General features: G+C 63.2%; 5 protein-coding genes across 5 annotated transcripts; all 5 read left to right on the top strand.

Moving 5' to 3' along the window:
- Nucleotides 1-673: 673 nt before the first annotated feature.
- On the top strand, nt 674-4,045 carry MNEG_3034 (hypothetical protein; the record flags this gene model as incomplete). Its single annotated transcript, XM_014048495.1, has 10 exons — nt 674-679; nt 1,070-1,276; nt 1,532-1,672; nt 1,847-2,079; nt 2,343-2,436; nt 2,805-2,936; nt 3,097-3,174; nt 3,342-3,377; nt 3,579-3,593; nt 4,031-4,045. 10 exons carry the CDS (start codon nt 674-676, stop codon nt 4,043-4,045), a joined length of 957 nt encoding a protein of 318 aa, XP_013903949.1.
- A 3,239-nt stretch (nt 4,046-7,284) lies between these two features.
- Nucleotides 7,285-12,639, top strand: MNEG_3033 (hypothetical protein; the record flags this gene model as incomplete). The annotated part of the gene is made up of 7 exons (XM_014048494.1): nt 7,285-7,320; nt 7,474-7,560; nt 7,885-7,951; nt 8,130-8,254; nt 8,475-8,546; nt 8,812-10,929; nt 11,821-12,639. The coding sequence occupies 7 exons, from the start codon at nt 7,285-7,287 to the stop codon at nt 12,637-12,639; spliced, it is 3,324 nt and encodes a 1,107-aa protein (XP_013903948.1).
- Nucleotides 12,640-13,336: 697 nt separating this feature from the next.
- MNEG_3032 (Chlorophyll a-b binding protein CP29) lies at nt 13,337-14,822 on the top strand (the record flags this gene model as incomplete). The annotated part of the gene is made up of 4 exons (XM_014048493.1): nt 13,337-13,443; nt 13,669-14,016; nt 14,293-14,561; nt 14,749-14,822. The coding sequence occupies 4 exons, from the start codon at nt 13,337-13,339 to the stop codon at nt 14,820-14,822; spliced, it is 798 nt and encodes a 265-aa protein (XP_013903947.1).
- A 1,994-nt stretch (nt 14,823-16,816) lies between these two features.
- MNEG_3031 (serine O-acetyltransferase) lies at nt 16,817-19,498 on the top strand (the record flags this gene model as incomplete). The annotated part of the gene is made up of 6 exons (XM_014048492.1): nt 16,817-16,935; nt 17,190-17,421; nt 17,691-17,951; nt 18,142-18,256; nt 18,619-19,223; nt 19,418-19,498. The coding sequence occupies 6 exons, from the start codon at nt 16,817-16,819 to the stop codon at nt 19,496-19,498; spliced, it is 1,413 nt and encodes a 470-aa protein (XP_013903946.1).
- A 909-nt stretch (nt 19,499-20,407) lies between these two features.
- Nucleotides 20,408-23,702, top strand: MNEG_3030 (ADP,ATP carrier protein 1; the record flags this gene model as incomplete). Its single annotated transcript, XM_014048491.1, has 6 exons — nt 20,408-20,442; nt 20,794-21,211; nt 21,352-22,281; nt 22,573-22,935; nt 23,074-23,142; nt 23,316-23,702. 6 exons carry the CDS (start codon nt 20,408-20,410, stop codon nt 23,700-23,702), a joined length of 2,202 nt encoding a protein of 733 aa, XP_013903945.1.
- Between the last annotated feature and the right edge of the window lie 372 nt (nt 23,703-24,074).

The following is a 24,074-nucleotide window of genomic DNA, read 5'->3' as shown; positions in this document are numbered from 1 at the left end:
GCCATATTTATTTCACATACGTTAATGTGGAAGCCTGTGTGCTCGGACTTTCAACGATCAACGTGAGCCGTTTTCACATTTTGAGGAGGTTTGAAGGTCGGTCAAACTACAGCATGGCAAAGGCTCTGCTCATCAGCCAACAAAAATAGTTGATGCATTCCATGCCTCAGAAGGTTATGAAGCTCATTGTCGGTTCATGCATCAAACGGCAGCTTCCCTTTGGGAACGACTGCGGGCTCATCTCCCACCAACACTCTGTTGGTGGGAGGCGGTGTGGGGGTTTCCCTGCGACGCCACAACACGGAACCGGCGCATTTCCTCATAAACTAAGTCCTCAGCTACGTCCTCATTTTACAAGAGCGTTGTCAGCGTTAGATCCTCTGTGCCATCGGTGCTTCGGTGGCCACCATTTTTTGGGGTTTGTTTCGAGTCACTGCGCCGGTAGCGGCCAACACTTGTTTGGAAGTGTTGATTATCAGTCAAGTATACATCTGGAGCAGTGGTGATCACCTTTGAACGCCATGCTCGCGGAGCGGAGAGCCCAACTTGGCCGCGGCGAGCCTCGCCCGGCCAGTGTGCTACACTCTGCTGGAGATAGGTGATTATGGAGTGGCGCATGGTGCATGGCATTGTGCATTGGATGCGGTCGTGCGCAGTTGTGCGTTGTGCAATCATGCCAGTGCGTTCGTTGCGCCACCGCTTTCCCGAACGCGGCCTCATAACGCGGCTGCTGTCACTAAAAGTCTGCCACTCTCATTGCGTCTGCAAGGCCATGGGGACGGCGCCGGCGGCAAGAAACACGTGTGTCAGCAGCCGGTGCCCCGGACGCTCCGTCCACCAGCGGGCGGCCCGACACCGCGCGCGGACTGACGGTGGAGCGGCAGCTGTCTGCGCTACAGGGGCTAGTGCAAGACCAGGCGGCAGTTATTGCGGCGCTGCAGGTGAGTCTGATTTGGCAGCCGGAGGGGTATTAAACTCAAAGCTGTGAACTTTGGAGCCGGCGCAACCATGATGGGCGGGCGACACTGCATCTGAGTAAAACCTCACCGCTCTGCGCCACCATGTACAGGCTGAGGTCACAGCACTTAAGCGGCAGCAGCAGCAGCAGCAGCAGCAGCAGCAGCAGCAGCAGCAGCAGCAGCAGCAGCAGCAGCAGCAGCAGCAGCAGGGGTCATCGACACGGCAGGAGTCTTTGGGTTGCACCCTCGACCCCGAGGGTAATGGCAAGGACGGCTGCATGAGCAACTACCCCCAGTTCACCCTGGAGGACTTCAGGGTGAGCCCTGGGATACAAAAGCAGGAGGATTTGCAGCTTGGGCAGGCAATGGCCGGCAGCCTGGGTGTTCGGGCTGGAGAATTTCGGGCATGACGGGCGTTCCTGGCACCTCATGGGGGACAGAGCGGGGGCGGGCGTGCTGATCGCCGTGACCTGCCGTGAGATGCGCCCCTGTAGAGCACAATGCATGCTGCGGCCCTGCTCAGCGGACCTGACCCTTCCTGCGACTCAACGGCGCCTGCGTCTTTGCCGCAGCGCTTGCCGGATCGCCTGGTCCTGGTGCGCCACGCTGAGAGCGCGGGCAACCTGGACGCGACGCGCTACTCCGAGACGCCCGACTATGAGATTCCCCTCTCAGCCCACGGCCACCACCAGGCGCAGGCGTGTGGCAACCAGGTGCGGCGCGGTCTCACCTCACAAGACGTCGCGCATGCGCTCCACATGGCTGAATCCATCTCGCATTCAATCACGTCGTCGTTGTTGAGTCAAGCCCGCACCCCAGGCTGCCACGCCGTCCAGACCCTTTCGCCCACACCTCCCACGCGCCGCCCTTGTCTGGGGTGACGCCAGGTGCGTCGGCTGCTGGAGGAGGCGTACGGCCCGGGGACGCCCTACAAGCTGCACTTTGTGACGAGCCCCTACACGCGCAGCCGCCAGACGTACGTGGGGCTGCGGCAGGCATTCCAGGAGGCCCACATCGGGGGCGTGAACGAGGCGGTGCAGCTGCGGGAGCAGGACTTTGGCAACTTTCAGGTGCCGCACCGCATTGCGGAGGACATCAAGGAGCGCAACAGATTCGGCAGGTGGGGCCGCTGGGGCTGCAGGGTCGCTGGGTGGTTGGGAGTATGAAAACTGGGGCGGTGAGGGGCGGTCTGAGTTTTGGAAAGCTGGAGGAGAGGTATCGCCAGTGGCTGGTGAACGGTGGTCGATTGCAAATCAGGGCGCACGGTATCATTGTTGATTGGGGTTGCGCCACTCGACCTTGGTGGGCGCGAGGCGGCAGGCATGGGCCCGAAAATGGCAGCGTGGAGACATTGGCACCCCCTTGGTTGATCCCACCCCCAAGGTTCTATTACCGGTTCCCAGAGGGGGAGTCTACTGCTGACGTGTACAACCGCGTGGCCATATTTGAGGACAACCTGCTCAGAGACATACGCGCAGTGAGGGGCTTGCGTGACACATGTGTTTGAGTGTGTGCGCGTATGTGTGTGCTTGTTCGTTTGTGCGTGCGTGTGCGCGTGTGCGTTTGCATGCGCGTCTGCGCGTGAGCGCGCGCGTGCGTGTGCGTGGGTTGTTTTTGTTAGCCAAGGGAGTCGCCATGAGTGGCCGCTCTTTGTGTAGGGTGCAAGGATGCTGTGATTGTCTGGGAAAGAGCCGTGAGGCACGCGCGTGCCGCCCCCCCCCCCTCGCCCCTGCGCGACCTGCATGGTTCGTGCCTGCCAGCTTCCGTTTCATGCGTGCTCTCGCTGCCCGATCTCCTCCTGTCCCTCCCCCTCCCAACCTCTTCTCTCCGTCAACCAAACCCCAGGGCGAGTTTGGCGCCAACGCGACCATCATGCTGGTGTCCCACGGCCTGACCCTGCGAGTCTTCATGATGCGCTGGTTCAACTGGAGCGTGGAGCAGTTCCTGCAGGTCTACAACCCACCCAACGCGTCCCCGGTGAGGCCAGCAGGCCCAGGGCACGCCTGGCGCTGGGAAAGGTTGTGTCTGCATGGCAGGCACACTTGCCATGACTCAGCCTTGATCACTGCTTGGCTGCATGGCGTTGCTCTCCGCGCCCGGCGTCACTGCTCCGCTGCGCCCTTTCATCTTCCCCTAGTTGCTGATCAACAAAGTGTCTGAGGAGGACTTTCTGGTCAGGAGCCGCAAGCAGGCAGGCAAGCGACAGACCGTCAAGGTGAGAGGCCACACAGTACAAAAGCACACGAGAGCGATGGGTGGTTGGTCGGTATGAGGGGGGCTGCAAAGGGTATGGCCCTTGGCGATGCCGGTGCGTATCAGGGGGAGTCTTGAATGGCCGCGCAACACTCGTGCACTTGGGCGATCTGCTACCTCACGCCGCAGATCAAGTCGTGCTACGAGCTGGATCGCAACTGCATGGTGCGCCGGGGGCTGGGAGGGGGGTTGGGCACCAACCACCTCTCGTGCCAATGCGTGGTCAGCAAGAGCGGGGCCGTTGACACTTGCCTGTGGTAATCGATAGTGGTGAAGGTGGTGCAGTGTTCAGCGTGTTTTATTCAACATGTGTGCAGCCTTCTCACAAGTACACCCTCCCGTTCTTCCAAACCCTAAACCCTGCAGATTGACATGCTGAGGGTGAGCAACACGATGCAGGCATTGTATTGCGCTTGCTGCAGGGCCCTTACAGCCCGGGGTGGGGCTGCACTACCGTCAGTGAAACTCAGGCGCGTTGGCGCGTCACGGAACTCCCCAGCGTTCTTTTTCGTCCGTGAGCACTCTTCACCTTGCAACTTTGGCTTTGACAGGCACGCTTAATTTTCCCTTTCCCCGCCTTCGTCTCATACAGCTTTCCCCCGATGCCACTCTGGAGGCTTGCGACTTGATTGGGCAGGTGAGACCGCGTTTGCTTTTGACAACCCCTGATTGCTGCAACAAACCTATGTGTGTTGCTTTGCACCACTAGCCTGACGGCTGGTGCCATGCACCGCCCTATTGCCACCACCATCGGGGTAGGTCTCACCCCAGCCTGACTACCTCCCCTATGTAACGCCAATGCCACCTTGCATGCGCAGGTCTGGATGGGCTGAGGCGCCACACGCTGGCGTTGAGGACCCCTATTCCTTCTATGTGCTATTCTTGCAGCTTTCACGAGGGGACTGCAGGTTCCTGCCAGTTGTACCCTTCATGCACTTGCTGACTGCTCTTTTTTGATTCAAGCATTTGCACGAGTGGCATCCACCAGGAGCGTATCATGCGTTGTCGAAGTTCTCCGTGCACCAGCCGTCTACCCGGCAATACCATCGTGGCTGTCCTGTGTCCTGGCCCGCTTGCTTGCCCTTGGGTGCTGTGCATTACCCAATGCTCTGCTTACACACACTGTCTTTGATTCATTTCCCCGCTCTTAGCCCTACACGCCCGTTGACGCTGTGCTAAAAATGTAGTTTACTTGTAACCTTGGCGTCTGACAGTTGCTTTCTCGTTCACTTACATGTCAAGATCCCTGAGGATGCCGCAGACACCCCGAAAACTTTGAGTTGCCGCAACACTATCCATAACTGGCCGTTGGCAGCCGGCGCGTACAGCTATGTGTGCTGGGGCTTAGCGTGCTCGCTCTCGTGGTGCGCGGGGGGAAGCTCTTCCCCGCGCAGGCTCTCACGCCGCCCCAAGCCCTCGCCCTCGTACGCGTGGGGAGAGCGCTCCTCCACCTGTGGGCAGTGCGAGTGCATGCCACGACGGAAAGCAAGAGCTGAGCCAAATTTTTGACGTGTGGTGGGTGTGAGCAATGGGAGGAGGGCATCCTCCATCAATGGCTAGTGCAGAATGTTGGAGGGGATCGTGCTACATCCACCGTGCACCCACCCACGGCACGCTTGCCACTCAACCCAAGGGCCCTCTTGACTCAAATGGCTCACCTCAGGGGCAGCCAAGTGGTGTGCAGGCGCCTGCGGATTGCAATGTGACGAAGGGCTGATGTCAGCGGCGAGCCGCGCTGAGCGGGCGCAGTCAGGTGCCAGCGCTAACGCATTCGCACGACAACAAGCTTGGTTCACAGTCATTTCTGCCTTCAGCTGGCAGTTCCGTGCAGATGTCGGCGATTATCGCACGTCGCGAGGACAATCAATCGCGCCTTGGGCTCCTGGCGCTCTCCGGCATTGCCCTTAAGGTTTTCGCGCTCCATTACTTAGAAACGGGAGCCGGTATCGTGCAAATAGTGTCCTGCAGGTTTGATCCGAGGGATGTGGATGGCGCTGGATGTCGCGCGGTTGAGACAGGATTGAGAACCGTAGTCTTGACTAGGTTGTATCAGCGGGAAAAGGTCTGTGTGCCGACAAGAGCCTGCACGCCTGCCAGCCTGCCAGTGGAGTGCTTGTGTGCAACGGGGGTTTACTCATTTTCTGCGCCCATCAGCCAGCACTGTTTCCACCCAAGTGGCTTCTTGGAGCATCTGAAGCGCAAAGAAGCTGGAGGTTGTTGTGGAATACGAATGGTTTTTATGTGCAGACCGTGGCCATCAAAGCCCTTCCGTGGATCAACCACCACGGTCGACCACGTCGCATTGCCGTTGCTTGCAGGATTTTATGTGGAGCAGGGTAGGGCCGGTGCGCAGGCAGTTCGCAGCTGCATCAAAGTGTACAGAGCTGCTGTGCCACACAGGCGGGCCCGCAGGCGCATCACGACTGAAGCCTGTCGGCAATGACAGCGTGCTGCCCTTGTATATAGGCTGCGCAGGCACAATATCTGCAAGCCGCAGCCTTCCTGCTCAGCTGCCGCTCCTGCCGCTGGGGTGTCGGCTGCGAAGGCAGTGGCCAGGTGTTTGGCCCGTGACTCGCAGACTTACAGTGCCAATGAGATCTTCCAGGCTGCACAGGAAAACCAGCATCTCATCAGCAACCGCCCAAGGGTTGGGGCTGGGTGCAACCAGTGACGGGGTGAGGGCATGCACATGCATCGTTGTTGGCGGCTCGAAGCCCGCGCTGCGGTAAATCCACCCAGCTGCTTGGCGAGCCGCGGCCGCGAGCTCTGTTCACATCAATGCGGCTGTGGCAGTGCAGCTGCCAGGGTTTGCCTCCTGCAGAACTGCTTGTCGCGACATGTGATCAGCCGTGATGGTGTGCACAGCCATAACAGGCTGTCATTGGCAGCTGCAAGCGGTGCTGCCGACAACACAAGCGTTGCGGACGACAATGTCGCCACAGCTGCTGCAAGCTCACAGCTAGTCAGCTGCTTTATGGGATGCATACAGCGTGCTGGGTGATGGCTCCATGAAAACCAGTCTACTTGAGCAAAATATTCAGGTTGTGTCAGCGCACAATGCCGCAACCGGCACCAGTTTGCTGAATTCACCTGCAGGAACCAGGTTTCAAGGGCCACAACACACAACCAAAGGCGCTTTTCACCTCCACCGCCCGCAGCCGCGTGACAAGGACGGTTGCAAGGTTCGCGCATCCGCGTGCTTGTGCGTGCGCACGCATGCGTGCGTGGCGAAGCCGAAAGCGGGCTCAACCCACGCCTTTTCGTTTCAGGCCTGAAACACCAGTACACTTCAAACAGTTTCTCACACTCAAAGCAGCCGTGACTGCTGCCGGCCACGTAACAAGGACCGTCGCAGTGCGATTACCGCGTGTGCGTGCGTGCGTGCGTGTGAGTTCGTCTAGCGCGACAACTGTATCGTGGGTGTCCACGCAGCGGCGCGTCCTCACGCCTTGTGCACAACCCTGCACACAGCACTGTATCTTAGCACGAACTTGCATGTTATCCAAAAAAGCTGGACGTCATCATTTCATACGGTATTGGCCAGGGACAGCCATGTGCATCGTCGATGATCGTAGATTGGGCGCTTTTGTGGCGTTGCAGGAGTCTCGCGAGCGTCATTCATAATAGAACATTGTCGCCAGTAGCGGAGGGGCCAGCGCGGAGCGGCCACAACACCCCTGGCGATTTGGAAATTGAACGTGGGGTGAGGCGCCGAACGCTGAGCAGGCGTCCGTTGCTGACCGCTTAATTGACACTCTATGCATGAGTCTGCCCTTGCCCAAGCAGCGCCCGTTGCGCCGACGTGCGCTGGCGCCCTTGTCCCGCCCTTGGTGTTTCTCGCCCCCTCGACCCCTCGCAGGCAGGGACTCCCTGCTACCTGGGGCGGTGCTCATTAATTGGTGTTTCAATATGGCTGAGCGTTTGACGATCGAGCATTACGCGGGGGAGTGCATATCGAAGTGCGCGCAGGTTGTGCTAGCGGCGCGCATCTTGTGCAAGGATGCCCCAGCACCGTCCGCTGAGAAGCGTTCTGGCAGATGGGTGAGCAAATCGCACACGCATTTTCATCTTTATGCTGTTAGCCACGGCACCGCCTGATACTGTGACGGTGCGGTAGGACCCCGGCTGGCAGCGATATGTCACCGCGTGCATCAGCGCGCGCTCCAGCCCGCGCTGCGCAGCAGCTGCCCCGCCCAGAGAGCCCCGGCATTGCTTCGTCCCTCTCGCGCCTTGACGCTGCGGGGTGTCGGCCCCACCCCAGTTTCTGCTGGAGGTGGAGGAGGTGGCCGGGCTGGCCAAGCAGCTGGAGGCGTGGCGGCGCGACATCTACCAGCCCCTGGCAATCGAGGTGAGCGGCACTCAAACCTTCCTCGTGCTCACAGGGCTGTAGGGTCGGGGCTGCAGGGTGCGGGCCGCACAAATGGCCTTGGTGCCGGCGCTGGATGTTGGTGCAGCGTTCCAGTCTCATGGGTCGCCTGCACGGAGAGTGGTGCCTGGGCCTCGCTGGTGATCGCAACGAGGTGATGACAATTGGGACGAGGGGGATGCCGGCGCCCAGCAGTGGGCACTGCACACCCATCAGCGGCAGCGCAGGGCGCTGTGCACACAGTCACTCACCTCTTTGCTGTTCGTAAGCTGCTCGCTGTGTGCGTCCCCCGCGCCCTGTATCCAGGTGTTTGCCCAGAACTGGGGCTACGCACTGCCGGGCGCACCTGCTCAGCAGCAGCCCTCCCAGCAGGGTGAGGTGGCATCGACGCGTGATGCGCGTTTGTTGAGTACCGTATGCGTGCTTCTCGGGAGCCTTGCGGCGCGATCTGCCTTTGATGCGCTTTCTAACCAGGTAGTTTTGCTGTATGGTTTCTGGCGACTGTCCACCCCCCCACACACGGCGTGACGTCTGCCACATCATTGTGCCAGGTGGTGAGAAGCTGCTGGAGCGCTGGACACTGCGATACGGCGCCCTCACGCCGGGGACCCAGCCGGGCCAGGGGGCTGGCGCACGCGCAGGCGGCAGCGACGATGCTGCGGTTTACAAACGCATGGTGTGTTTGGGTGTCGAGGGCGGGTCCATGGCAGCAGCTCTGTCATCAGGCCTCAATGTGAAGCAGCCTAATCATCGCGGGCAGCCAAGTGGGCAGCAATGGACACACAGGCTCAAGCAGCTCAGGGTGGGTTCACCTGTGGGCTGTGTTGGCGCGCATTCTCCCGGTAACGGCCTCGCCTCCCGCTCCTCTGCGCCCTTCACCCCCAACCTCCCGCCAGATCTTGCTGGTGCGGTCCCTCCACAGCTATGTGCGGGTGCTACCAGCTTACCGCATGTTCAGGGCATGCAAGGTGTGCATGTGTGTGTGTGTGTGTGCGTGTGTGTGCGTGCATTGCGTGTGCGCGTACGCGTGCGCATTTGTGCGTGTGTGTGTGTGTGGGGGGGGGGGGTAAATGTGCGTGCGTGCCTGCGTGCATGCAAGAGCACGCAAGCACATGCGTCCGCTCGGGGACAAGGCGCTGTGGTCTGCGAGAGGGCCTGCACCGGCTGCGCCTCCAGAGCCGCCACAGGCACCCACCCGCTGCGCAACGCCGTCTCACCCGCCATCACACACAGCGCCACCCCGGCCAGCCGCCCCTGGAGCTGCGCTACCGGCTGCTGGTGCTGGGCGCTGACGGGGCCGCCCGCGCCGCCCTGGGAGAGGGCCCGCAGGGTGCCCATGGCGGCGCGGGGGGCGCCCCGGCCGCTGCGGGCCCCAGCCGGCCGCTGCGCTCCTCGTTCACGTTCTCCCCTGTGGAGACGGCCGGTGGCGGCGCGCTGCAGGTGGCGGTGGAGTTTGCACCGGCCAGCACGGTGCACATCCTGGAGCACGCAGCCGCGCCGCCGCAGACCTCTGCCCCGCGCATCATACCCGACTACGTGGGGGGTGGCAGCGGCGGCGCGGCCGCTGGGGGTGGCCCCGCGGACGGCGGCGTGAGCGGCAGCGGGCTGCTGGCGGGCGGCGGCAGGCAAGGGGGTGCGGCCTATGCGCGATCTGCGCCAGGCGGCGGGGGCGTGGCGCTGCTGACCGGCCCCCCCGCGGGCGTTGGCGGTCCAAGCGGCGGCCCGCACCGCTCACCCGCTGTTCCGAGCACTGCTGCGGCGTCTGCGTCACAGCTCTCGGCGGGCGAGGGCGCCCACGGCACGCCTGCCGGGCCCGCGGGCTCCCCGCTGCAGCTGCTGCGCTCGGCCAGCCTACGTTCGCCTGCGGTCGTGCGCCAGAGCTGGGGCAGCCGCGAGGTGCAGGCGCACGTTGTGTACCGCGGCTTCAATGCGCCGGGAGGCAGCGCGGCGGCCGGCGGCGCCGGCGCGTCGGGCCACCACGCACACCGCCGCTCGTCGTCGTCCGGCTCCGCGGCCGGCGGCGCCACCCACTGGCCGCCCGGCGGCGGTGGTGGTGCGTCCGCTCTGGGGACGTCGCCCAGCACTAGTCAGCACCTGGCGGGGCGCCCGCCCCTCCCGCTGCCGCAGTCGTCACCCATCACGGCACCGGGCCACCCCCCGAGCAGCCCCACAACGCCGCTGTCGCTGCCGCGGCCGTCGCCGCTGCAGCGGTCGTCGAGCGGTGCCGGCGGTGGGGGTGCGGCGTTTTTCTCCGCATCGCCGCCGACGCCGCTCGCGCTCGTGGCGGCGCGTGCGGGCATGGCACCGTTTGGTAGCAGCGCGCCTGCACACGCAGCCGGCAGTGCGGGACTGCCCCCATCCGGGCACCGGCCTCTGCCGGGGCAGTCCCCCAACCAGTCACCACGACAGCAGCTGGGGCGCTCTCGACACGCACACCCTCCCGGCGCTCACCCACTCCAGCAGCAGCAGGCGCAGCAGCAGCAGGCGCAGCAGCAGCAGCAGCAGCAGCAGGTGCAGGCACAGCAGCAGCAGCAGCAGGCGCAGGCGCAGGCACAGCAGCAACAGCAGCAGCAGCAGCAGCAGCAGCAGCAGCAGCAGCAGGCGCAGCATCAGCAACAGCAGCAGCAGCAGCAAACCCACTCTGCCGCAGCACACCTGCAAGCGCACCTGGCGCGAGAGGTGCAAGCACAGCGCGGGCTGCAGGCTCAGGCCCGCCCACCCCTTCGCCCGTCAGCACCCGCCGCTATCCTGCAGGGCTTTGAGGCCCCGCAGCAGGCTGCCGGCTCGGCTGAAACCACCACGCCTGCGCCGCACCGTGACGGCGCGCAGGGCGCGGAGGAGTCTTCCAAGGTTGCAGCCGCTGCCGCAGGCGTGGAGCGCTCTCAGCCGGCGCCCCAGGCTTCCACGCCGACCACGGACACCGCATCGGCACCTGAGCCCCAAGGTGTGGAGGGCTCATGCGCGGAGGCTGCGGTTGACGCGACCTCTGCTGCGGAGGGATGCCTGAGCAGCATTGGGAGCAGCAGCAGCACCACCACCACCACTACCAGCGCGGGCGCGGGCGCGGCACAGCAGGTTTGCGCGAGCGCCACGGCCGGCAGCGCGCCGGTTGCCATCCCTGGCCGTGGCGCCCGCGGGCGCGCGCGCTCCGTCACAGACCTGCCGACCCTGCGCATGGCGGGCGCGTCGGCCGCTGGCGAGGGCGGCCTCAGCCGCGCCATGGCCCGGGTGGCAGCCGGCGCCGGTTCCTCGCAAGCAGGCGACGGCGACGGTGTTGGTGACGCTGCGCGCAGCACCGCGCTGTCGCCGCCGGCAGGGGCTGACGCGCGCGCGCGGCTCCTGCGCGGGGTTGTCAGTGCGGCTCAGGTGGCAATAGCGCCGTCGTCTGCCCCGGCGGCACCGCGGGGCATGCTGGGGCAGCTTCTCGCGCCGGCCGGGGGCGCATGCAGCCCTGTGATGGGAGGCCACGAGCCGCTGCGCCCCCGGGGTCGCTTCGGGCTGCTTGCTGAGGAGGACGACGCCTCCGCATCAGCCACCCCTGCAGCAGCAGTGTCGGCCGCAACCGCGGCCGCCCACCAAACCGCAGGGCCAGAGCGAGCGGTGGCCACCCAACGTCACGGTCTTGAGGAGCGTGGCAGCGCGGAGGAAGCGGTTGGTTCGGCTGCCGTGGTGGTGGGAAGGCAGCCAGGCGGCGGCACTGGAGACGGCAGCCTGCCTGTTGGCGCTGAAGGCTTGGGCGGCGGTGCCGGTGCCATTATTGTGCGCCCCCATGACCGCACCCAGCACAACCCGCACCACCAGGCGCCACACCAGCGGCAGCACGCAGGGAGCTGGTCGCCGGCGCAGCAGCGCTACCACCCACGCCCGCTGGGCAGCAGCGGCGGCGGTGGGCTTGGGGCCGACCCAGGTGGCAGCCCCTCCAGCAGCAGCCCCCTGGCCCACGCCCCTGGTTACTACCTCGGGGGCGGCCCCCTGTCCAGCAGCCCCCAGCTGCCCTTTGCGTTCACGCCCTCGGGGGCCTCGGTCAAGTCTCTGGTGGAGGGCCACAGGTGGGGCGGCGCCGCAGCAGCAGCGGCAGCAGCCGCCGCAGCGGCCGCGGCAGCAACAGCAGCAGCGGCGGCCGCTGCAGCGCACCACGGCGCCGGCGGGAGCCAACACGCGCCTTTGCCTGGGACGGCGCATGGGCATCCGCACGGAGGCAGCAGCAGTGGGGCGCCGCATTCGGGCGCTCTGCATCTGCAGCTGCCGTCGCCGACGGCATCGCCATCTCCGCCTGTCTCCGGCCGCGACATCACTGCGCTCGCCACCATCCGGCGGCCGTCGTGGAGTGGCCGCAGCATCATACTCTCAGCGGGTGCGGCTGCGTCCGTGGCAGGCGCAGCGGGCGGCGTTGCGGCGTCGGCGTCGTCGCCCAAGTGCGGTGGTGGCGGGGGTGGCGGCGGTGGCAGCAGTGGCGGGGGTGCGGGCATGGGTTTGAGCGTGTCGCCCCTGCTAGGTGGTGAGGACGACCTGCTGGGCGGCGGCCTGGGCCTGGAGACCAGCGGCGAGAGGCGCGACAGCGACGCGGGCGGTGGCGGGGACGGCGGGCGGCCGCGCCACAGCAGTGTCAGCAGCATGGGCGGGCAGCAGCATGACGCCGCCGCCGCTGCGGCGGCGTCCGCAGCGGCCGCGCACAGCATGGCGCAGCACTCGCAGCTGTCCCGACACCAGCACCACGCGCACCAGCACGGCCTGGCCCACACGCTGGGCCCTGGCCCCGATGAGTCCGAGAGCGATGTCCTGCCGTTCGCTCTGGACTGCGACTTGCCGGCCCCGCTGGGTGGTGTGTCGAACGCAGCGAACCTGGGTGGCGCGCGCGGCGGCACCATTGCTGGCACGGCGGCGGCCGCGGCGCGCGAGCGCGACCTGGAGGTGTGCGCGTTCATCCGGTCGATGCAGGACGCGCCGCCACTGTGCAGCCAGTGGCCCTGGGGCTGCGGTGTGGGGACAGTCGGCGACGCACTGCTGGCGGTCGAGCAACTCGCCGCGCGGCTGCAGCCTGTACTGCTGCCCCCCCGCTGACTGTATTAAATCCCTTTGGTATTGAATGCCCGTGGCGGGCTCGTTCGAGCATACAAAGTGTGTGCTGTTGTTGCTCTCGCAAGCTCGCCATCGCCGCATGGCATGTGCGGCTTGGCCTCATCGCACGGCCTGGCTTGCAGCTCAGCGAAGCATGCACGCACCGGCTGTCACAAAAAACGCTTGTTCTTAAACACAGCTGTTGTACACTTCCCCATGTTGTAATATCCGGACGGCGTACAGTGTTGAGCGCTCGGTGTTGCCCGGGAGGTCGAGTCCTTGTTGAGGTCAACGTGGATAGATTGGACACCCTGCCAACCGCGGGCGCTGCATCACAGCGCTGCACCGCTCTGTTCTCGGCGCCTTTCTGCACTCTGATAGAAGGCAGCGCCTGCAGGCGTACGGCACTGCCCCCGCAAGCCCTGCTGCGGTGCTGTACGCTGCGCCCACGGACCGCAACAGCCCATGTGTGCACACGTGCACATACTGTATCAAAGAGTCAAATAAACAGGTGCGATCAAGCTTTGGTTTTATAGAGGGATGGTAGCGATTTCCCGCAAAGCCCGCAGAGCCTAAACCTCGGTGGCTGGCCGGCCGTGCACATCCCGCCCTGAAAGTGTTTCACCGATCCCGAACCGCCTGTCACGTCATCCTCTTTACTCGCCCACGACCTCTCCTTGCCACCAGCACGCTCACCACCATGAGGGCACTCAAGCTCAACGTGCAGGCCAAGTTTGGCGGCAAGGGCACGTCCAGCACCAAGAAGCTGGGCACCTCTACCTCTCGCAAGGGTGGCGTGGGCTACAGGTGCGTTTGTGCGTCGTGGTGGAGCAGCATCTGGGTCCCGACCCCTGGCAGCAGCAGCAGGGCCCATTGCATGCAAGCGATTCCGTACGCGAGGGATCCATTTGTTGTATCCTTTATCGCGCTGCGGGTGCTTGTGGGCAGCAACGAGTGGCCCGGAAGGGCGTCTTGCGATCTCTGGATCATCTTCTCGCGCGGTCCGCCCTCTCCTTCACCCCCCTGTTTCAGGAAGTACGATGGCGATGCCCTGTGGCTGCCCAACACCACCCGCCCCGCGTGGCTGGATGGTTCCCTGCCCGGCGATCGCGGCTTCGACCCCCTGGGTCTGAGCAAGCCCTCGGACTATGTGCAGATCGCCGTTGACGAGAACGACATCAACGCTGCCAAGAACTTCAAGGGCGACGTGGAGGGCAAGGCGGCGGTCGTTCCCGACCTGGTCAGTGAGACCTCCCTGTCCCCATACAGCGAGGTCTTCGGCCTGCAGCGCTTCCGCGAGACGGAGCTGATCCACGGCCGGTGGGCCATGCTCGGCGTGCTGGGCGCCCTGATTGCTGAGGGCGCGACCGGCATCAAGTGGTGAGCTGCGGGCTTTCGCAGGTTGACGATGGGACGAGTAGGGTCGCTGCTGAAGGGCAAGATCTCAGGCATCTGGAAGGAGCGTCAGCACAGTGGCTGGACAGCTGCACAAAGAATATCGACGTGGTCCCCAGCGGGCTTGCAACGGGGTGCAAGCTGCATTTTGCTCAATGCTGGCATGCACCGTAGCAGTGCCGCAGCCTCTTTCAAGCCATGTGGCGCACGCACCTCACTAGTGTCGTCACCTCACCCGCTTCCATCTCACACCTGCCCTAGGTACGACGCCATTGGTGCCGAGCTGTCCGAGCCCAAGTACTTTGGCCTGGACCTGCCCTGGAGCATCAACACCGCCGCTGTGTTCAACAGCCTGCTGATGGGCGGCGTGGAGTTCTTCCGCAACACCGAGCTTGACACCGAGAAGCGCCTGTACCCCGGCGGCTTCTTCGACCCCCTCAACTTCGCTGACCCCGCCAACCCCGAGCGTGCGTTCCAGCTGAAGACCGCAGAGATCAAGCACGGCCGCCTGGCAATGGTTGCCGCCTTTGGTGAGACATGTGGGGGTTCAGAGGGACATGGGTTCAGGGGTTCATGGGGGTGGGTGTTGCAGCAGATGTGATGTGACATGGCAGGCCGCTGTTGCAGGGTCCACAGGGCTGCGCACTAGGGACGTGCAGGGAATTGCACCATGCAGTGACCTGACTCTACATTCGCCGCTGTTGAACACCACTGCAGGTTTCGCCGTGCAGGCTGCTGTCCAGCAGGAGGGTGCCCTCGGCTCCCTGTCCAAGTTCGGTAACAGCTTCTAAGTGTTGGACCACCCCACCAGCCGAGCCCTTGGCGCGGTTGACAGCAGCAGCAGCAGCAGCTTAGGGCCGCACTCCCCTTTGTGCCGCCCGACTGAAGACGCCCGTGCACGCCGCAAGCTTGTCGTCCAGACGGTGTCTATCCTCTGCCTGTGAGAGGGGGCGCGTCTGACAATCAGGCTCATGCTGGCAGCGCAGCTTTTCAGTGTTTTTTCAGGGAGTCCCGTGACCTGCGCGCCCGCAGCGGGGAAGGGGCTCCCGTTGGCCGCAGCCGGAGGATGTTTTTGGTGCAGGGGCTGCTAGTTTTGGGCGGGCCATTCCGCCCTGCTCTGGTCGGGCTCTTGACAGAGCCTGCCAACCGGATGCCACGCTTGTCCGCGTACGATCATGCATGCTCTCGTTGACAGCAGCACCCAGTGTAATCAAAAAGGCGCACGCAACCGGCATGCCAGCGCATACAGGTGACACCATAAGCCATGCGGCACGCGCAGATGTGAGTAGAAAAAGTCATCAAGGCGCAGCTCTCTACAGGGTCGGGCTGGGTGACCCCAATTTCATTTAGGGTTGCTCAGACTGCTCACTGCAACGAAAGTACAACTCAAGGTCCTGCCCCATTGTCACCCCTCAGCCAAATCGGGTGTGTGAGCTTGCCTGGTGAATGAGTTGAGCTGCTGCACCCCCCGGCGCATGGGTCAGCATGCTTTGCAAGCCAACGCTATAATGTTGCCTGCAGAGGAACTCAGCCTAAATCACTTTCACTCGCAAACCCACTTGTGCATCTGTGAAGGGCGAAAGCGATAGGTGGTAGGCGAACGCCTCAACTGGCGGTGTTGGAATGGAGTCTGTCAGTACGTGCAGTAGTGGCATACCGCATCTTACACCTGCGGTCCCTGGCCAGAAGAACCGGAAGGCATCAGTAATTTGTGCTGCTTTCAACGGAAGGTGTACGGTATATGCAAGGCAGGCTTGTCATAAGTGTCTGGGGAGTTGGCTTCGCATATGGGCCCCACCACACTGCCGACACAGCCAAGGGGAGGGGGGGGGGCGACAGCGGGACGAACTCTGCCAGGGCATTGGGCACTATTTCATCAACGGGAAACGGCCGGTAAGTAACCAACGCCACATGCGTGGCACGCGAGTTGTAGTGGGTCCGTCTTCACGTCCAGGTTGTTTATCCCAATAATATAGTCATCTGTTCAGTTCTGTGGGGCAGGGATACCCCACATGCTCTGTCCACACTGCTGCATGCCACGTTTGCGGTGAGGCTACGGGAGTGAGCTCCTTCAGGCACCACAGGGCAACGGCGTACTCCTCACTACATGCATGCAACTTTGGTGATATATCACGCTCATCTGCTCGCCACAAGGCCGTGTGCGGCGTCTTCTAATTCGGCCAGCCCCCATGGAGGCCCCGTGGTGGTCCAGACGCGAACTCGTCACTGCTTGCATGCTCAGAGGCGACTGCGTGTGTTAAATTTACGATACTGCATACTTCTGCTCTGCATTGCAAAACTCTGCGGGGGTGGGGACCCGGCACGTCAGACGTGACGCTGCGGCTCGCACTTGTGTTGCTGTTGATGACAGTGCGACGACCCTTCGCATGGCCATCAATACAGGGTACAGCTTCTACGTGCCCTCTTATCACTCTGATTGATTGACTTTGATTTTTTCCTCATGCTATTCTAGTCTTCTCTCTGCCGGACGCCGCGGTTCTCGTCTTGCCGGCCACCATGTCTCTGGCAACTCACAAGCGATCTGTCGCCTCAAATAATCCCCATGACCTCTCCTTGGGGCGCCTGAGAGGCCAACTGCGGCGGGCTGTGCGTCCCCAAGCCACTGCGGGTGGGTTTCGTGGTGCTTGCGGGACCATAAGGCTCATAGGATGGTAGCAACATCAAGGAACCACAACATCTCGTATGCTTTCGCGCAGGCGACCAGCAAGACCCCATCAAGAAGGACGAGGACCTGGTGTGGGCGCAGCTTGCTTTCCCGTTTTATATGCAAAACGGCTCTGATCATAAGCCGGACGTGTGCAAGGAATTCGAGGACTCACTGCGTAAGGCGCAAGGCGGTGCCTTCCAAGAGGATCGGACACCTTGCGTTTGGCGCGCCATTCGGTGCGCGCTGCTGCGTGCCATCTGCCGTTGCTGCTCAGATGGGCCGCTGCATTGCAGCACTTATCGAATTGACAGCATGTAGGCTCATACGTTATTGCGGCCTGCTGTGCCACGCATTCGCCGTTTGGATGGGCAGCGTAACGGCTGCACGGGCTGGCGGCTGCGCGAGCGTTCGGTCTGTGCCATGCTGCTGAGTGCTGACCCTGAACGACCGTCGTTGTGCCCGCCGCCCTTGGCCCCGACGTCTTATGCAGCACTGAGGCAGAGCGGGACGCAGCGGAGGAGCCGTTGCTGAGCAGCTTCCTGTACGCTTCTATCCTGGCGCACGACTCGTTCGAGCGCGCCCTCGCGTTTGTGCTGTCCAACCGCCTGGCGAGCGCGGTGATGCTGCCGACGCAGCTGTTTGAGATATTCCATGAGGTGCTCACCAGCGACTTGGACGTGCGGGAGGGCGCGCTTGCGGACGTGGAGGCCTGCCGGGACAGGGTGAGCCATCGGGCGGGGCGGGCGCTTGGGTGGCGTAGCCAACAGTGGCTTTTGCCGCTTGGGACAAGCTGTCTCCTTTTCGGCAGCATATTTGTCTGGAAGGAGTGGCGTTGCTGATGTCAGGGGCATCGGGTGGTGCCGCGGCTTTTTTTCCACTCTCACGTGAACCCGCTGGTTTTGGGCTCGCAGCGGCGCCCACCAGGTGCCTGTGCTGGATGAAATTATTATGTGGGTGTGAGTGTTTGTTTCATGCCCTCCTCCTCGACCAGGACCCGGCGTGCCGCAGCTACAGCCAGGCTCTCTTGTATTACAAGGGCTACCACGCCCTGCAGACGCACCGCATCGCGCACGCCCTTTGGAATCGCGGTCAGCGGGTCATGGCGGTGGCCCTGCAGAGCCGCGTGAGCGAGGTGCTGGCTGTGGACATCCACCCAGCGGCGCGGCTGGGGCGCGGCATCCTGCTGGACCACGGCACCGGCGTGGTCATTGGGGAAACCGCCGTCATCGGCAACAACGTGTCGCTGCTGCAAGTGCGTATGTACGCATGAAGGGATGTGTGAGAGTGTGTGCGGCTGGTGGCAGCGGCGCGTGACGATGAGGCGTGTGGGAACTCCGGTTCAGTGGCAGCCAGGCGCGCCGCGCGGGCTTGCTGTTTGGTTGCTCTGAGGCTCCCCTCGCTCCGCATCGCACCTTTTCTTTGCTCCCCTTCCCCTCCCCAAGAATGTCACGCTGGGTGGCACTGGCAAGGAAGTGGGCGACCGCCACCCCAAGATCAGCGACAACGTGCTCATTGGTGCCAGTGCCACAGTGCTGGGCAACATCCTCGTCGGCCGCGGTGCACAGGCACGAGGGGTTAGGGGTGGCAGGTGTGCATGCGGGAGGCGCATCAGCGGCCGTCAGGTGCCTCAAAACGGCGTAACAACAGGCTGGCCACGTGCTTATCCACACCCTCCTTGCATTCTCCCTGCGCAGATAGCAGCCGGCTCATTGGTGCTGAAGCCTGTGCCACCGCACACTATGGTGGCGGGCTCACCTGCCAAGCCTGTTGGCAAACTCTTTGGTGGGTGCAGGCGGTGTGGTTGTGGTGCAAAGACACCCATCTTGTTGACGCGCTTGCCCCTGTCGCAACACTACCTTTCGTGGACAGAGCCTCTCACATGCTCTCCAATCAACCACGCGAACTTCACTTTTCACCAGGCAACCCGGCACTGGACATGCAGCAATGGAGCCGCAAATTCAACAGTGATTATGACCCAGTCGCTGACAGGGGGCTCTCAAACAGTTCAGTGGGCGAGGCCGGCAGCAGCGGCGACGAGAGCAGCAGCGACGCCCCCTCCAGCACCAGCGGCACCAGCAGCAGCAGTGAGCCACAGGCACAAGGAGTGGCGTCCAGCGGTGCGTCCAGCAATGGCGCGGCTGCTTCTGCTGTGGGTTTCAGTAGCAACGGCCGGGCTGCGCACTTGAGTTCTGGGGGTGGGATCAGCAGCAACGGCGTGGCCAAGGCCGCCAGCAACGGCGCAAGCAACCGCGTAGGTGCAAACGGTACAGTCTGGGTGGCCGCCCCTGTTAACGGCAGCGCCTACAGCGGCAACGGCAAAGTCAACGGCGTCACTCATGCGCGCGCACATGTCAGCCTGGGGCACCACACCCTTATTGGGCAGGAGGGCCAGGCCGACCCTTCAACCTCGCAGCAGCGGCAGCAGCAGCGGCAGCAGCAGCAGCAGCAGCAGCAGCAGCAGCCCAGGCATGAGCTGCAGGAGGAGATTAGGTACCGGCCCGCTCCTCTAGGGGGTGTTTATGAGGTGCGCTAGCAGCGCGCAAGGCAAGGGTCAAGCCGCGGAGTCGGCCACTCAAAGCGCGATGGGATCATCTGTATGTTGTGCGCATGGAAGGCACATGCCCAACCACCACTCCGCAGTGCGCTGGTGATTGTGAGTGCCACCCTGGCCATGTGCGTCTCCTGCAACCCCCCTCTCCCCGCCCCCGCTGCTGTCAGGGCGAGGTCGATGCGACGATGGACGAGGAGGCGGCCGCAGTGCTGTGGCCGCGGCGGGAGGACCCAGAGTACGTCATCTGATCACACAGCCAGCGAGCCCACAGCTTGGCGTGGGTAGCCCTGGAGAGCTGCCAGCTGCACACGTGTATAATTTGCTGGCATACCCGCGCCGAACCTCGCGCCATCCTGTGTGGGGTCTCGAGGCAAACGACAAGCCCTGGCTGCTGGATGTTTTGGAAGCCTTCCTTTTCATCCTCCCTGCATCACCAATCACAACCTCATGTTTCGTGGGCTAGATTTGTATGGCAACGTGTTCAATGAGGATGCGGGACAGTCCTCCCATCACTGCTCTCAGCTTGTGCCCAAACGTTTTTGGATAAAAGCGAACCAATCCACTGTAAATTTGTATCCTATCCAGGAAGTGCATGGCTTTGGGAGGGGTGATGATGTTGATGTGTTGTCAGCGAGGATAGTCCAGGATCCAGTCAATTCCTGGGCTCTCGAGCTCATCACTCACAACAACGGCATACCCAGAAGACCAGTGCATGGAAACTGCTGTGCTCACCCTGTCACTGCACCGCCACTTGACAGGTGACAGGCATGGCACACTGGCCTGTTTGTGTTGTGACAAATCGCATTGCGATCTCCATTACCGTTCCATCTCCAATCACGAAAGAGCGTAGTAATAACCCCGTTTGATACAAACTGGAAAATGCGATCTAGCCCTGCATACGACAGCTTGTTGGTGGACACAAACTAGTTTAAAGTTGCCTTGAGACTGCCACTACCCAGCCAAAGGGCGGGTTGCTCGAGTTGCGAGCATGCTGCAGCAAAGAGCGGGCACCACTCTCGGCCCAAGCAGGTACAGTATGCAGCGTTGCTGTCGACACCGTGATTTGAGCGGCTGCAATCACGCTCTCTAAGTTCAAACGTGTTGCGCCTCCCTCTCAGGCGCTCCTCTCCACGCCCAACCCACACCCGTTGCTCATCATGCTGCGCCGCGTCCAGGCAGTTCGCACCTCTGGGTGAGTTTGATGGGTGCACAGCCATGACCGGCTGGGAGCTGCCCCAGAGTGCGTGCTGGCTGCATTCGCATCACTGTATGAACTTTTTTCAATGCCGGCCCCGCTGGTGCTTGCAAACACTGCAGCAGGACGGAATCATCATCGGCGCCATCACCAGCTGCAACCAACTCTGCAGCAGCAGCCGCAGCAGCCGCAGCAGCGACAGCACCAGCAACACAAGCCGCAGGCCTTGCGACAGCAACAATGCCTGGCACAGGTGGCGTCCCCATGGACAGCTCGGCGAGCGGTCCTGCACGTCGCTGCTGCTGCGGCGGCAGCATCATCGCCATTTCCCAATGGCACCCCTCATAGCCCGCAAAGCGTGCCCTCCGCGCTCGCGTCTCTGCCGCTGCTGGGCCCTGCACTTGTATCCCTTTCCGTGTATGGGCAACGTGTGGCCGGCGTGTGGGACCGGCTGCTGCCGATGCTGTCCCTGTTCTTCTGCCTGTCATTCACCAACACCATCCTGGACTCACTCAAGGACACCCTCGTCATCACCGCGCCCGGTGCTGGCGCGGCGGTGGTGCCATTCCTGACGGTGTATGCGGTGCTGCCCAGCTCCCTGCTGTTCCTGGTCGCCTACTCCTGGGCCAGTCAGCGCATGTCGCGGGCGGCGCTGTTCAACGCCATCGTCGCAGCGTTCAGCGCCTTCTTTGCGCTCTTTGCGCTGCTGCTGATGCCCAACGCAGACTCACTGCACCTGCACGCCCTGGCGGACTCCCTTCAGCAGGTCGGCGGCCGCGGCGCCGCGTCCGCTGGGGTGCTGGTGCAGAAGGGCTGGTTGCGCACCCGTGTGCTTTGTGTCGCCCGCATGCCCCCTCCCCAGCCCAACAAGGGCCCCAACGCTCACCGACCCCCTGTGCCTCGCAGGTCCTGCCCGCCGGCCTGGGCGGTGCGGTGGGCATGGTGCGCAACTGGACCTACACCCTCTTCTTCTGCGCCGCGGAGCTGTGGGGCGACGTCTGCATGGGCCTGCTCTTCTGGGGCCTCGCCAACGATACCACTTCGCTGCAGGACGCGCCCCTCATGTACCCCATATTCGGGCTGGGCGCCAACGTTGCGCAGGCCGCGGCAGGGCTGGTCCTCAAGGCCACCACCGCCGCGCGCGCGGGCGGCCCCGGCGTCAGTGGCTTCTGCCGCGAGGTGCAGGCCACCATGGCGGTGGTGCTGGGCATGGCGGCGCTGGCGCTGGCGGTGCACCACCGCATCACGATCAGCCAGCCGCGGCCGGAACGCCAGGCAGAACTTCCGCCGCGGCCGGGCAGCAGGCGTGCGCGAACCGTGGCGGCATCTGCAACAGCAGCCGCTGCGGCCGCGGCGTGTGACCACGGCAGCGCTCTCAGTCTGGATCTAGGGGAGGGGGGCGCGAGCGATCTTGAGGCGCTGCTGGCTGAGCGGATGCGCAGCGGCTCTGGTCACAGCGGCAATGGCGCTGTGGGGGACAGAAGCTTCAGCAGTAGCGACGACGTGGTCGGCAGTGGGACCGGTCAGAGCAGCAGTGCCAGCCAGAGCAACGTCAGCAGTTCAGGCAGGAACAGCCCTTCTCAGGAGCAGCGTGCGCCGCAGCAACTGCAGCAGGAAGCCTCGCAGCCTCAGGCGTTGCAAAGCACAGGTGCTGAGGGGACAGCAGCGTTGAAATCAAAGAGTAAAGGCAGTGGCGACGGCGCTGGCGATGACAGCAAGAAGGTGTCGCTGGCTGAGTCCTTCTCCATCCTCGCTGGCAGCTTGGAGATCCGGTGCCTCGCGGTGATGAGCCTGGCGCAGGGGCTCTGCACCTCGCTGATGGAGTTTGTTTGGAAGGTGGGTGCAAGAACAGGGCAGGGATCGGCACCGGTGCCGCTGTTGGCACGCTTGACTGAAACCCTAAACCCGCATCTTACTGTGTGTTGTGCAGGAGGGAGCACTAGAGGGAGGGGGCGGTGCGAGCCGCGCCGCAGTGGGCGGAGGGTATTGTTTCCTGCGGTCAGCTGTGACACGCCATACCCTCTTCGGCATTTTTTAAGTGCTTGTGGGCTGGACCCTCTGGTACGATCTGCAGACTTGCCCTCCCTCCTGCCTCCTATCTCCTCCCTTCCCCCCCCTCCTCCTCAGAGCCACATGCGCCTGCTGTACCCATCGCCCTCCGACTTCACCTCGTTCCTGGGTGATGTTGCCCTGTGGACCGGTGTCGTCACGGCATCGTCCATGCTCATCAGCCCCATCCTGTTTGAGCGCCTTGGCTGGCGGGGCGTCGCCAGCACGACTCCCCAGATCCTCCTGTTTGGCGGCACCCTTTTCTTTGCTGCAGCCATTGCCTACCAGCACTGGTTTGGCAGCGCCGCCGCGGCAGCAGCAGCGGCTGGCGTGGCCGCGCCAGCTGCATGGCTGCTCTCTGGGCTGGTGCTGGGAGGCGCTCTGCTGTACGTGTTCAGCAAAGCGTCCAAGTTCTCCCTGTTCAAGCCCGCCGAGGAGATGGTGGGTGTTGCCCAAGCGACCCCTATCTTTGTCACCACCTGGCCGGGCCTTGTCCCCCCTCAAAACAACTCAATCCCACCCTGACCGCCAGCTTCAACCCCCCTGAACTCCACGCCACTGAACGATGCACAATTGAAGGTGTACATAACGCTTGATGAGGCAGGGCGAACGCGCGGCAAGGCAGCCATCGACGTGGTGGGATCACAGGTGGGACCAAGGCTGGGGTGCCCTCGTGGGTGCGCTCCTGACCCTGCTTGCCACAATGTTGCGTGAACCTCAAGTGGGCCGGCTGCACCGTCAAACAGCCCAGCTTGCGCTTCACCTCATTTGCGAGGATCTACCACTCCTGTCCCACCCTACCCCACCCCACGCCCTCCCAGACTGGCAAGTCTGGTGGCAGCATCCTGCAGCAGGGCCTGCTGCTCATGAGCGCTGGCGCGCTTACCGGACCCATTCTGCCTGTGCTCTTTGCTTGCTTCTTCCTCATGCTGCGCGGCTGGAGGGGTGCTGTCAGTGAGCTCTCCAGCCGGCGCAGATACACCCTCAACAGCCCGGTGCATTCCATGGAGGAGGAGGACTGGCCAGAGGCCAGCACAGGCGCGGCGGTTGTTGCAGCTCCCCCGCAGCCAGCTGAGGTGGCGGCGCGCCTTGAGGCGGCAGAGCTGGCTGCTGCGCTGAGAGAGCTGGGGCAGCTGCCGCCGCCGCAGCCGGAGCAGCAGCAGCAGCAGCAGCATGGGGGCGGAGAGGGGGCGGCGGCCCCTGTATAGAAGAGTGAAATTTGGGGAGATGAGGCTATTATTGAGGCCCTGCGTGCCTACAGCTGCACATTGTACCAGCAAACATGACGGACACAGCCTCTGCGGTTTTGAACTGCAATGTACGCTGTCGCTGTACTGACCAAACATCATCCACCTGACAACCCGTCAGCTTATGTGCGCCTGACAGAGACCTGGGATTCCAGCTCTGATCAATGTAACAGTCCGTGCTGCCACAGGTCGCTGGGAGCCAAAGACGCCGCAGTCTCATGCGCAGCGAACTAGGGGGTCTAGTCAGGGCTTTGGTTTGCACCAGTAGGGCCACACGGAGAGTGTCCACGGGGTGTGGGGATTCCCAATGTTTGCCTTGGTGAATGAATGAAG

This window comes from Monoraphidium neglectum, assembly GCF_000611645.1.
Source record: "Monoraphidium neglectum strain SAG 48.87 unplaced genomic scaffold scaffold00366, whole genome shotgun sequence".
Lineage (NCBI taxonomy): Eukaryota > Viridiplantae > Chlorophyta > Chlorophyceae > Sphaeropleales > Selenastraceae > Monoraphidium > Monoraphidium neglectum.
Note: the sequence above shows the minus strand (reverse complement) of the source record. Positions and strands in the feature narration are given on the sequence as shown.